This window comes from Chenopodium album, chromosome 15, assembly GCF_948465745.1.
Source record: "Chenopodium album chromosome 15, dcCheAlbu1.1, whole genome shotgun sequence".
NCBI lineage: Eukaryota > Viridiplantae > Streptophyta > Magnoliopsida > Caryophyllales > Amaranthaceae > Chenopodium > Chenopodium album.
The window spans coordinates 1,434,013-1,447,328 of NC_137848.1; the positions used below are offsets into that span (position 1 = coordinate 1,434,013).

At 34.4% G+C, this 13,316-nt stretch overlaps 1 protein-coding gene across 1 annotated transcript; it reads left to right on the forward strand.

Annotated features, from left to right (window-relative positions):
- The first annotated feature begins 616 nt into the window (after nt 1-616).
- Nucleotides 617-1,219, forward strand: LOC145583445 (trypsin inhibitor BvTI-like). Its single transcript, XM_081640679.1, has one exon. It carries the CDS (start codon nt 617-619, stop codon nt 1,217-1,219), a length of 603 nt encoding a protein of 200 aa, XP_081496805.1.
- The last annotated feature ends 12,097 nt before the right edge of the window (nt 1,220-13,316 follow it).

A 13,316-nucleotide genomic window follows, 5' to 3' on the forward strand; every position in this document is an offset into this window, starting at 1 on the left:
GGATATTTTGGATATTTTGAGTTGTAATACATTCACTATTTAGCTATTGGTATGTAAGAGTATTATTTTTTCCCAACATTTTTGTCAAAACAAAGTGATGGTCATCTGTCCCCCTGGTTTGAAATTTCTGGCTCCGCCACTGCATATGTGTAATTATACATGCATTTTATTGAAATTTGAAGTATGCAACTCATGCATTAAAAACAAATTAATCAATTAATGGTTCCATCTAAGTACAAAAATAATAAAAAAAAAATACTCGTATTTTTATTTTACTTACATTATACTTAACATTTTATACATGGTACAAGTGTTGACCATCTATATTTGGAATTATTGATATAATCTTATTTACTTTTCTCAAAACAATGAAATATTACAATGATACATATATATGATACCATACATGTAACAATTGAACATTATTAGAGTACACAACTATGCCGTACTTTTTTAAATTCCCAAAAACTCCCTATATCCGTCACAAATTTTGTGACATATAGACCATCCTTATAATATTTCTATAAATAACATCCTTACCATTTCCAATTCTCCATCATCCCTCAAAACTCAAAAAAAATAACCTAATCCTAGAAAGCTAAAGTTTCACACAAAAATGGCTTCCTTCCTCCTCCCTACTGCTGCAATTACTCTCCTTCTCCTTGTGCTCTCTCCTTCTCCTAGTGTCGCAATTGTAGATGTAGACGGCGACTCACTACGAAATGGAGGGTATTACTACATCCTTCCACACTCATCAAGCAAAGGTGGGCTAACATTGACACCAGCTAAGGACTCTTCACCCTGCCCTCTTTTTATAACCCAAGATTCGTCCAATAGCCGCGGCTTGCCAGTGAAGATGTCGACCCTAGCTAGAATACCGTTCCTTACGTCTGGACTTCCCATCGATTTCGCCTTTGATAAGGCCTTCATCACCTGCAATAAATCACCGGACTGGTGGGTGGCCCCTAGTGATGCCAACAACAAATCGTACGTGCTTGTCGGTACTTCCGGGCCATTCAAGCCTACTTATTATTATAAGGTTGTAGAAGCTAAAACCGGTAAGAATGTGTACAACATTAAGTTTTGTCACACAAGCGAGTCCGAAATCATGTGTAAGGATGTTAGTATTCTTGATGATGGAATGTTGGGAGTCATCGAGGACGGACCTTTTCCTGTTACTTTTGAAAAATATTCTCCAAAGATTGTCTCTTATGTTTAAGTTTGTCACTTTTGTTCGTGCATGTGTTAATGTGTACTACGTGTGGCTATAGTCCATGCATGAATAAAACTGAGATATGTATTACTATGGAGAACTTTTCTTTTTCCTATTTATGACTTTTAATAAAAATATTACAGTACTTTAAGTGTTGAGCTATGCTATTTTCAAATTTATATGTCAGGTAAAATCTTTGTATTCTACTCCATACTATATACACTATGTATAAAAATATAACACGTACAATTTGAAATGGTCATGGTACGGTCCTCATGGACCTAGGCAAGTAGGTTCCAACCCAAAATTTTGTTATCAATTTGGAGTGGGTTTATTATGGGTTTAAATTCATCATACTCCATAGTTTCATCGCATAAATGATAAAAATGAAAAGTTAAAAATGAACTAACTTATCAAACAACAAATAAAAGAGTTAAGTTTCATATTACAATAACCTAAAGTTGATACTCCCATTGCTATTAGAGATCAAAAAAATGCCAACAACAGTTCATAGTTTTAATTTTAATACACATGTAAGAAGAAAAAATGGTGTGTAATTGGAAATATGAGAGGGATATAAATTTTAGACTGAGAGGAACTACAAGTTTAAAATTAATGGTACGGCTACTGATTTTGAATTGTCGTGAATTAAATTAGTGTTCCAGGTTTAATTATACAAGATGAATGTATGTTATATTATGTAAAACTCTTCCAATTGGAATGAAATGGATTATAAATATTTGTTCGGTCACAATGGTTACTAGTTCTAACTATTTTAGGAAATATAAACAAAATATTTTGTGGAAGCTAAAAATTTTTAAGCAGTAATACCATGTTAGATTATGTAAAACTTCTCAAATTAGAGTGAGTTACATTGATAGTGTCATCCTTAATTATGATTAAAAGGACGTTGATAGTGTCGAGCTCCATAATTGATCGTCAAGTTGATAGTTGATTAAACTGCCACCCCTAATTATGAATATATTGGGGTAAATTGAACTTCATTTATATATAGAGCAATTTACGAATTATTTCCCTTTCATATGACATCTACCATGACATGAGTACAATCTTAGCTTGTGGTAGATGTGATGGATGAATTTTAGGAGTACATTGGTAATCGTCCACGTTTTTTGTCGTCCTTTTTGTTTCAATTGTATGTTTTAAAAAGCCAAAGAATTGAAAGGTGGATCTCAATTTTATGATCTTATCTACATAATAAAAAAATAAATAAAAAAAAAAACTTCAATATTAAATACTTCTTACTAGTTTTCGAAAAAAAAAAAAAAAAGCTTCGTACTCCATAAATATTTTATATCTTTACTAAGCTATATACAAAAGTTATAAACTAGGGAATATAAAATAATCAAATGTAAGTGTATGTATTCATTTTCGAATTTGAGTAGGTTTTTTTTTATTGAAATAAAAAGATGATTTTGAAAATTGTCATCCAAACAGAAACTTATGAAATATAAGGAGTAAGGTAAAATACAAGGTATTGAAGTTTGAGAAAAGTTGCAATTCGAGTACTGAAGTTTGAGAAGTAGCAAATAGGGTACTACTCAGGTCACCAGAGGTAATATATCCGGTGGTGACCTCTTACAACCAGTTTCCCACAATTAAAAAAAGATTTTTATTTCAATATAATGAACTTTTTTTTTTCATTACCAAAATGACTTTTATTTCAACATAGTGACCTTTTTTTAATTACCAAAATGACTTTTATTTCAATTCAATATAGTGACCTTTATATATATATATATATATATATATATATATATATATATATATATATATATTATTATTATTATTATTATAGTGACCTTTTTTATTAATAAAATAACCATAATTTCTCTAATATTAGTGGTCTATAATAAATTAATGTGAACCAAGTCCATTTCAAAATAAGTGTAAATCCTTTGGAAAATCTTAGTCATTTTTATATTTTGTATTTAGACATTACAAAATTAACTCATACTCAACTACGTTATTTAAAATTCAATTCGAACTCCAATTAAATACTACGTAATTTGTATGTCCTACCTATACCACAATTGCAGTGGACAAAAATATCGAGAAAGCGTGTGCCTCGTGGCATGAAATTACCCATGTTTTTTCTTTTTCCCTACATGTCCTTATCCATTTGTTTGATCCAACAAGAACCAGTGATGATCGATTTTCTTTTGTTATACAACTCGTATCTCTGTTAGATAAGCCAGTTCTAATACTTTTTGGAATAAGAAAGTTCTACAGGAATAGGAGGGAATGAAGAGGAAAAAGAAAGGAAAGAAAGAAGAGGGAGAGCACATACACTATAATTAATTGTCTTTTATGATTTATAAAATGGAAACAAAAAATATAGTCATATGATATTTGATTCATCTTGAAATATATCTTCTTCATATCAACTTTTTATAATTTTACTAAAATACAACTAAAGATATTTTATTTATCAAATAAACGTTGGAAAAGTACATTTGATCCACTGATTACGATTAAAAAAACATTATAACTATTGTTTATTTCACTTATTTTGGTTATTTTTTTTAATTACAAAGTATTTTATTAAAGTGACGAAATTAACAATGATGCAATTGTCGTAGTCACCATGGTACAATTGTGGACCACCAATTTTGAAATATTTGTTTCACTACAAATCTACAATTGTGGTGGAGGAATTTCCAATCCGTATATATTTTTATTCCTTTGTTTTTTTCAATTCGTGATTCTTACTTCAACGACAAAATACAACTTTAATATACAAATTTATTTAAAGGTTATAAAGAGGGATTTTATCTAACTCAAAACTATACTTTCATGTCTCATATTCATTAATTATATTTTTAAATAATCCACTTTATTTTTTTTTATGATGAAATATAATTATATTTTAAATAATCCACTTTGATAGCATAGCTTAATGTATTATTATTTATTAAAGATACTATAAAATCCATTCATCCATCTATACTACTATGTATAAGTGGATAAGATTTTGAAAAAATTATATGAAAAAATTTCCCACCAAAATACTATATTTTTGTAACAAAATTTTTATTAGAAAAATTGAAATATTATTAACCAAAAAATATATATATATATATATATATATATATATATATATATATATAACTTTCCCTAATAGGGAAAGGGGAGTGAAAAAAAACATACGAGAATTTCAAGGATCATCTACAAGCTGTCAAGTAAACATTTTCTCCTTTTTTCTATATTGTTTTATTTACTTTTGTTATTACACCAGTCGTATCTTTGTTATATAAGCCTGCTCTAGCACTTTGTTGGAACAAGAAGGTAGTCAAGGAATGGGAGGCAATGAGGAGCAAAATGAGAGTTATATATAAAGAAAAGAAGGAGAGTATACATGAAAATAGTATAGTGCACCCGATTGCACCATGCGCATGGTGCACTTGAAAAGAATATTAGACATTTTTTAAAGAATATGGGCGAAAAAAAAAACATACTAATGTTTGAAAAAAAATGATAATTCATTAAAAAAACATGTTATTTTTCATGGTTACTCAGGCGGTTGAGTGTGTTTGAAAAATTAAAGTACCTTATCTATCTTTGACAAAAGAACATGTTTGTATTTGATAAAAAACATGGCATTACAAAGAATATAAAGTCGTTACAAAAATAACATGATAATACATTAAAGAAAATGGTCTTTTTCATGGTTACTCAGATGATTGGATTTAACATTGTTTATGTATGTACATACATTAAAGAACATATTGTATAATATAAAGAACATATAGTTCAAACTCAAAGAACATAATGATCAAACTCAAATAACATATTATGCTCGTATTCTTTATAAATATCTATAATGTTCTTTTTTTTGCCCATGTTCTTTTAAATACACCTAATGTTTTTCGGGTGCACCAACCACGCATACTACTATTGATCGTCTTTATGATTTATTTGTTAAAAAAATGTAGTCATGTGAGATTTTATATGATTTATATGGAAAATAAGTACCTTCATTTTATATTTTTGCAGTGATTAGACATTTTTTTTTTTACAATTTATATTAAATTATTGTAAAAAATATAAAATGGATAGTATTTAATTTATAAAATAAATTGACAGAAGTAAATTCTTCAACATGAGATTAAAAAAATGGGGAAATTAATAGAGTACTATTGTCTATTTCAGTTATTCTGATTTTATTTTTTAATTATTTATTATTATTATTATAAAGTGATGAAGAAGCGATCGTCGTAAACCATTGAACGATTGTGGACCACCGATGTTATGAATTATTGATATAATCTTGTCCTACGTTCACAACAATTGTTGTGGAGGAATTTTCAATAACATAACATACGTTTTTATTGCTTTGTTTTTTTTTTAAACAAAAAAAAAAAAAAAAAAAAAAAAAAAAAAAAAAAAAAAGAAACTTATTGATGATTATATTAAATAAAAAACACAAGTGTATCACCTTAATATACAAAATTATTATCAGATCAAAAAATTATAAGTAATTCAACAACTTTTTTAAGAATATAGTTCCATAAATATTGATATAATTTCAAAAATATCATGCTGACTAAATATTTTAGTTGATTTATTTATAATTTTATCATCTTTCAAAAAAAAGAAATAATTATAATTTTATCAAGGTGATAGAGCAACACTTCCTCAACTTTAAGACAATACCCCTTTGTCTCACATCCATTTATGATTTTCTTAAATGTCTAAATGATCAACTTTGATAACATGTCCTTAATGTAAGACTATATTATCCATTCATTCATTTATTCTATTTGTTAAATGAATTATCAAGTAAAGGCCTATTCACATTTACTGAGTTGAGCTGAATTGAACTGAACTGATTGGAGCTGAACTGAACTGTACTTAATTGAACTGAACTTAACTAATTGGAGCTGAACTGAACTAAGCTAAAATGAATATTTTATGAGAGAGGAAAATTAGGAGCTGAACTGAACCGAACTGAATTGAACTGAATTGATTGGAGCTGAATTGAACTGAACTGATTAGAGCTGAACTGAACTGAACTAAACTGAAATTAAGCTGAAGTGAACAAGCCCTAAGACACTTGATTATTGGCAAAATTATATGAAAAAAATTCCATTCGAAATTCTATATTTTACGTAAGAGATTTTTTATTAGAAAATATAAATAAAATTCAAAATTGTATATGTAACACACAACTTTTTTTAGAGGATAAACATTAAACAAATTCAAATTAAAAAAAAAAAAATACCTTATATTTGTCATTTCATTTTAATTGGTTGTCATTACTTGTGCAATTAGACAAAAACAAGTGTTGATAAAATGTGAAGTTCATAAAAAGGAATTTACAAATATTAAATATGTAATTCCTATAAAAGTTTTATATGGATCGAAGTAATATTGTTACAGAGTACAGGCCTGTTCACTTCAGCTTAATTTTAGTTCAGTTTAGTTCAGTTTAGCTCCAATCAGTTCAGTTCAGCTCCTAATTTCCTTCTCTCATGAAATATTCATTTCAGCTCAGTTTAGCTCTAATCAGTTCAGTTCAATTCAGCTCAGTTCAGTAAGTAAATGAACAGGCCCTACCACTTTTCGTTTTGTATCTTGCATTGTCTTACATTTTCCTCAATTTTGTTTTATACTTTCAACTACTTAAATAGTTTTTGCTCCGTGCAACGCACATATTCATAATAATAATAAGATTTGTAAATTATGATAGCCAATTAAAATAAAGTTGACTATTTTTTAAAAAATTTAAATTTATTTAATATTTACTTAAAATCTTGTGTTAGATACATAATTTTTTAATTAAAAGAATTTGATATTTTCTAACGCGCACATTGATGAAGCCTTTTGAGGGCTATTCGATCGGAGTCTACGTAGTCGGCCCAGAATTTTTCTTCGAGAATTTTGTAAACATATATACTAGTATATACCATTTTGGAGGAAAAAAAAAATCAAAAAATTATGCTAAGTATCCTAGTTGGTAATTACTTTTTTTTTTTTTTTTTTTCATTGTGTGCGTCAAATCAATAATTTTGTTATTGGTTTTTTAGTGCGTCAAATCCCAAAGGTTAGGCCTAGTATAAACTTATCCCTCAATTGTAATTTTATATTTTGTACGTTAGATTCCAAAAGTTAGGTCTAAACTTTTTCATAATAGGACACATTTAAAAAGTGGGTGGTGCAAAACCATTGGACATTTCAAAGTGTCCTGAAGTGGGTCTGCCACCAACCCATCAACCGCCGCTGCTGCTAAAAAAGCTCCGGAAATGGCAAAAGCTCAAAATGGCAACCAGACAGCTGCGGCCACTACTGCTACTGATACTACATTAGAGGAAAGGGAGTGGACTCTTGTGCAAAAACAAAGCAACAAAAAATAGCCCGTGAAAAAAATTACACAAATTCGGAAAAACGCCAAATTGACTTCCAAAAGTCAACTTAAAAAAGGTGCGCCTTCTCAAGCCCCTTTTAAATTTGGAGGCCACGTGGCTTCATCAAACCCGTCCGCTCCTAAATCTCCTAAGAAAACCCCAACCGTCCAAATTGGCTCCTTGAACCCTGGCTCCTCGCCGATTCCATCGAAGATTATCTCAACCCAATCTCTCTCTAACCACCTCGCACCATCCGAACCCACAAACAACCCAACCCCCAGTTCCAATGTCGTCCGACTCAAACTAGATTTCCGATTGCCCGTTCCAACACCACTCCGACTCGGAGGAGGAGGAATCGGTTCCATTCTATCTGATTATGGCCCGCTACAAGCGAGGTACTCAATGCTTAACCCAAGGTTCTACCTGCCATTTCAACCGATGTCGTTGTCTCCACCATCTCCGGTGATCTGCGAGACGGCCGTTCCGATCGACTCCTCAATCTCTTCTCTTCCTGGATCCTCCAATTCCAACCTACCCAGAATGGGACATCAACAACATGACCTTCCATCTCAAAACCCCCTCTTGCTGGATTCGGGTAACCAGAAACCAAATTCGTCAGCTTCGCTTGATGTCGCTTCTGGCGGATCCCCCCTATTAAGAGATGCTGATGTCAGAAAATGGAGAAGGAGTGATGTACCCTGCTCATCTTCCATCTCTGGACGATCTCAAAGCTCTATGCTCTGTATTGGAAGCATTTACAAGGTGGTGGCTCAATATGGCTCAATTTCGGGGGCTGCCATGGATCGTTCACCCTCAGCTGGCTTTCCTCATGGATCCTGCTCCAATGCTCCCTTAATCGCGGATAATCTATACATTGAAATCGAAATCCCTAACAGCTAAGATGGGGATAGCAACCAATGCTCTACTGATTACCCAAACTCAAATAGAGTTTCGCCAGTTGGAAATTCAGGCCAAGGGGATCTTCGACCTCAATCTGAAGGAATGGATAACGGAAATTGTCTTTTGGCCAAGGAATTCCCAACTATGCAGTGTGTCAGAGGGGAAACGCATGCAAATAGGGCCAAGCACAGCATCGGAGACCAGGAAGGAGATCTTCTTCCAAAACCCCTTACCTGAACCAATGATTGTCGTCGCTTGGAACACGAGAGGATCTCTCAGAAGGGTTTCCTCACCAATATTAACCATCTTATTTTGGAACACCAACCAGATCTTCTATTTCTGTCTGAAACTAAGACCAGCCGTGCCCATACAGAGCATATCATCAAAGCCCTCCCTTAGTTACCATCTTGCTGAACCTCGTGGAATGGCTGGAGGTGTTCTGCTACTATGGAATGCTGCTGTTCTGGAATTTCATTCCTTTGGTAGCGATCTTCATGCTATCCATGGTGTTATGAAGGTAATAAAATCGAATATCTCTTTCTTTATCTCTGCAATTTATGCTAGCCCCAAATTTAGACGTAGACATGAAACTTGGATTGATCTTGAAAACATGTCTCCTAATATTTCTATTCCTTGGTTGGTTATTGGTGATTTCAATGATGTGTTATGTGCTAGTGAAAAATTAGGGGGTGTTCCTCTGAACATGAGAAGAGTGAACAGATTTTGCCTTTGCATTACTGAATGCGGCCTTTCTGATCTGGGCTTCTCTAGTAACAAATTTACTTGGACAAATAAACGCAAAAGGAGACCTATTCTCCAAAGATTGGATAGGGCTCTAGTTAATGCTTCTTGGCTTCAAACCTTCCCTGACTCTTCTATTATCCACCTGCCCAGAACAAGCTCAGATCATGCATCTATAAAACTTTCCTCCTCGCCCTCCAATCGCCCTATGCCATCACAAAAAGCCTTTAAAATGGAGCTACTCTGGTACTTTGAACCCTGCTTCAGACACCTCATCAACTCTCACTAGCCAAATCTTAACCACTCTCTCCCCTCAAAATTAGCTTCCCTCTCAACCATCATCTCCTCTTGGGAGAAAGCTAATGCCCCAATCCCACCAAGAAAGCTTCTTTCTTTGCTAGGAGGCTTGGAGGAACTCAAGCTGCCTTAAAATTGGACCTTTTCAATAAATATCTCCACAATTTGAAAGCTAAACTCACTGAGGAAATTAGCTCTCTTTATGCCAAAGAAGAGGCTTTCTGGGCACTCAGATTAAGAGTGAACTGGTTGTCTTGTGGTGACAGAAATACCAATTTTTCCAGACCTCTGTAATTATCAGAAGAATAATTAATAGGATTTAAAATTTGAGGAATGAAGTGGAAGAGCCAATATCCCCCCTTAACCTGCATTCTCATATCAATGACTACTTCTCCCACCTTTTCACCTCTGAAATAAGCAACACTACCTACCATTCTCTCACTTATGGTAGCCATATTAAAATCTCTCATCTCCTAGCCTTGCATGAAATTCACAATGATTTTTTTAGCATGGGGAAATTTAAGGCTCCAGGTATTGATGGATACCACCCCTTTTTCTTCCAAGAGCATTGGGGCGTTTTATGGCCTAACATCCAATCCTTTGTAACCAATGCTTCTCAAACTGTTCTATCCCCTCCCAGTTGAATTCAACCTCCATCACTCTCATTCCGAAGGTTGAGCACCTTGAAATAATCAAGTAGTATAGACCCATCAGTTTGTGTATCACTACTTACAAGATCATCTCTAAGATTCTTGTGAGCAGAATCAGGCCTGTTCTTCATTCCATTATCTCACTCAACCAGAGTAGTTTCCTACCTGGTAGAGGATGTGAAAACAACTTCATTGCTACCTCTGAGATTCTTTATTCTATGAAGAAGAAAAATGGGAATAGAGCTTGGTTTGCCATCAAGCTCGATTTGAAGAAAGCCTATGATAGGCTTAAGTGGTCTTTCATTAAGACTTGTTTGGTGAGGAATGGGTTTGATGAACCCTCAGTCAAGCTCATCATGAGCTGCATTTCCTCCTCTTCCTTCCAAGTCATGGTGAATGGCAAATTAACTCCTGCTTTCAGTGCTTCTAGGGGCATTAGACAAGGGGATCCCATTTCTCCATATATTTTTATCATGTGCATGGAGTACCTATCCTCTCTCATCAAGGAAGCTTGTGACAAGGGTGAATGGGTTCCTTTCTCCTTTAGGAGGAACTCTCTTTCCATCTCCCACTTGCTATTTGCGGATGACCTTATTCTCTTTGGGGAAGCTAGCCATCAAACCCTCCTATCTCTTACCCAAACCCTTGATCTTTTCTTCTCCCTCTCTGGCCAAAAAATGAATAATACTAAAAGCCAACTGTACTTCTCAAGAAATGCTTCTGACCACATCAAAGATTTCTTCTCTTCATCCCTTAACATTCCCATCACCTCAGATCTTGGAATGTATCTCAGTTTCCCTTTGACAGATAAGAGACCTTCTCCCTCCCTGGTCAATCACATTGTCAACAAGCTTAAAGCAAAGCTCTCTTCTTGGAAATCCAACTGCCTATCTAAAGCAGGAAGAGCTATCTTAATTAAGTCATCCCTCCTGAGCATCTCTCAATACTCTATGCAAGCTCTCCTCCTACCTAAGAAAATCTGCCACCAAATTGATCAAGTATGCAACAAATTCTTTTGGGGTGCTGACCAAACCTCTAGGAAGTCCCCTCTCATTTCTTGGCACTATCTTTGTGGGCCCAAAGAAAAAGGTTGGTTGGGCTTTAAGGAGACCCATCTTTAGAATCTTGCTCTTCTTGCCAAGTTATGCTGGAATACCCACAACTCTAGCAACATCTCCTCCCAAATCATCAAAGATAAATATTGTAGAAGAACCCTTCCTGCTTCCTTCAAGAATGGCTCTCACATTTGGCAAGCCTTAGGTAAAGGTTGGGATGTCTTTGCTCACTTTACCCAATGGCTGGTGGGAAATGGGAACTCTTGTTTACTTTGGCATGATAATTGGACTGGTTGTGGTCCTTTGAGAGAGCTAATTGTAGGGCCTATTCCCGAGCATGAGTTGAACCTAAATCTAAATGTCATAATATCTTACCAAGGCTGGAATTTGCAGACCCTTTCCTTCACCCTTCCTCCCAATATCACCTCAAAGATTCACTCAATTCCCATCTTCCCTAACAAGGAGGATATTCCTTTCTGCCATCTTGGAATGGGCTCTTTCTTTGATTGTAAGTTAGCTTACAATCACCTATGGATGGGAAGACAAACTCATAACCCCTCTGATGATATTTGGAACCAAATCTGGGGCTTAGAATGCCCTCCTGCTAATAGATTTTTTCTTTAGCAGGTTGCTTAGGGTAGATTGCCAACCTTTCTGCTCCTCCATTCTAAACACATCACCTCCTCACCCTTCTGCACCTTTTGTCTTGCTAGCCAAGAAAGCACCCTTCATGTCCTGAGAGATTGCCCAAGAGCAATTGAGGTGTGGCATGACATTTCTCCCCCTCCTTCCTTCTTCTCCCAACCTAATCTCTTGCTATGGCTAAAAGAAAATTTGACTGTCTCTACACTACATCCCTTTCTATAGCAACCCTGGTGCCTTACCTTTGCTTTGTGTGCCCGGAAGATATGGCAAAGAAGGAATAAATGGATCTTCCAAAAAAACTCTATCCCTTTACCCTCATTCATCATCAACTACCTAAAAGGACTATCCTTTGAGCTCACTTTCTTATCGGATCAGGCTAACTCTAACCCCCCCCCCCCCATCTTGCTCTATCCAATCCCCACTTTATGCCAACCATATCCTTATGGTTGATGCCTCCTTCTCCCTCTCTTCCATCTCTGCTGGTATTGTCTGTCTGTGTATGGACCTTATTGGGACTTGGTTAGGTGGAATAGCAAATCATATTCCTGCTTCTTCTGCTCTCACTGCTGAGATTATGGCAATTATGGCAGGCCTCTATTTGATACAAACAAGGAATTGATCTGATGCTGTGATTTATTCTGACTGTCAAAGGGAGGTTATTGGTATTAACAACCATAACACTCCTTCTGATGAAGCATATTATATGTACATGATTTGCAGGGACCTTCTTCAAGAGTGCGCAGGTTCAACTCTAGTTTATGTTCCAAGGACAAGACTGAAGCAGGTGGATACTCTTGCCAGGAAAGCTAAATCTGAGCTACCTCTTGCTATTACCAACAACATGCCTGATCGTGAATGTCTAGTGCAATGTAATGTACTACTTAGTTCATCAAATCTTTTGTCTTCTGGAAACTCTAATGTAGACATTTCTATTGGCCCCAAGTGACCCTCTCATTACGGTGGCATGTTACCTGACTAATTTTGGCTGTATGAACCTTAAAGTTTGTGCTTAATCTAGTTCATTTCCACCCAAAAAAATAAAAATAAAAAGTGAGTGGAGTATAGCACAATTAAGTTCTATCTAAAAATTATATTAGCAAAAAACCACCATCTTATATATACACTAGTGCATTCCCCGGGCAATGCCCTGGGTTCCCTCCATAATAATATATATCCTATCTTTACGTTAATTGGCTACTTATAAATAAAATAATAATAAATACTAATTATTTTTTAAAAGGCATTATTACGAATGTCTAAATATATCCACGTTTTAAACATTAATTGCTTTAAATGTTCATAAAAGATGAGTAATTTAGGGTCTGTTCACATTTGCTTAATTTCACTTCAGTTCAGCTCCAATCAGTTCAGTTCAGCTCCTAATTTTCCTCTATCATAAAATATTCAGTTCAGTTCAGTTCAGCTCCAATCAGTTCAGTTCAGCTCA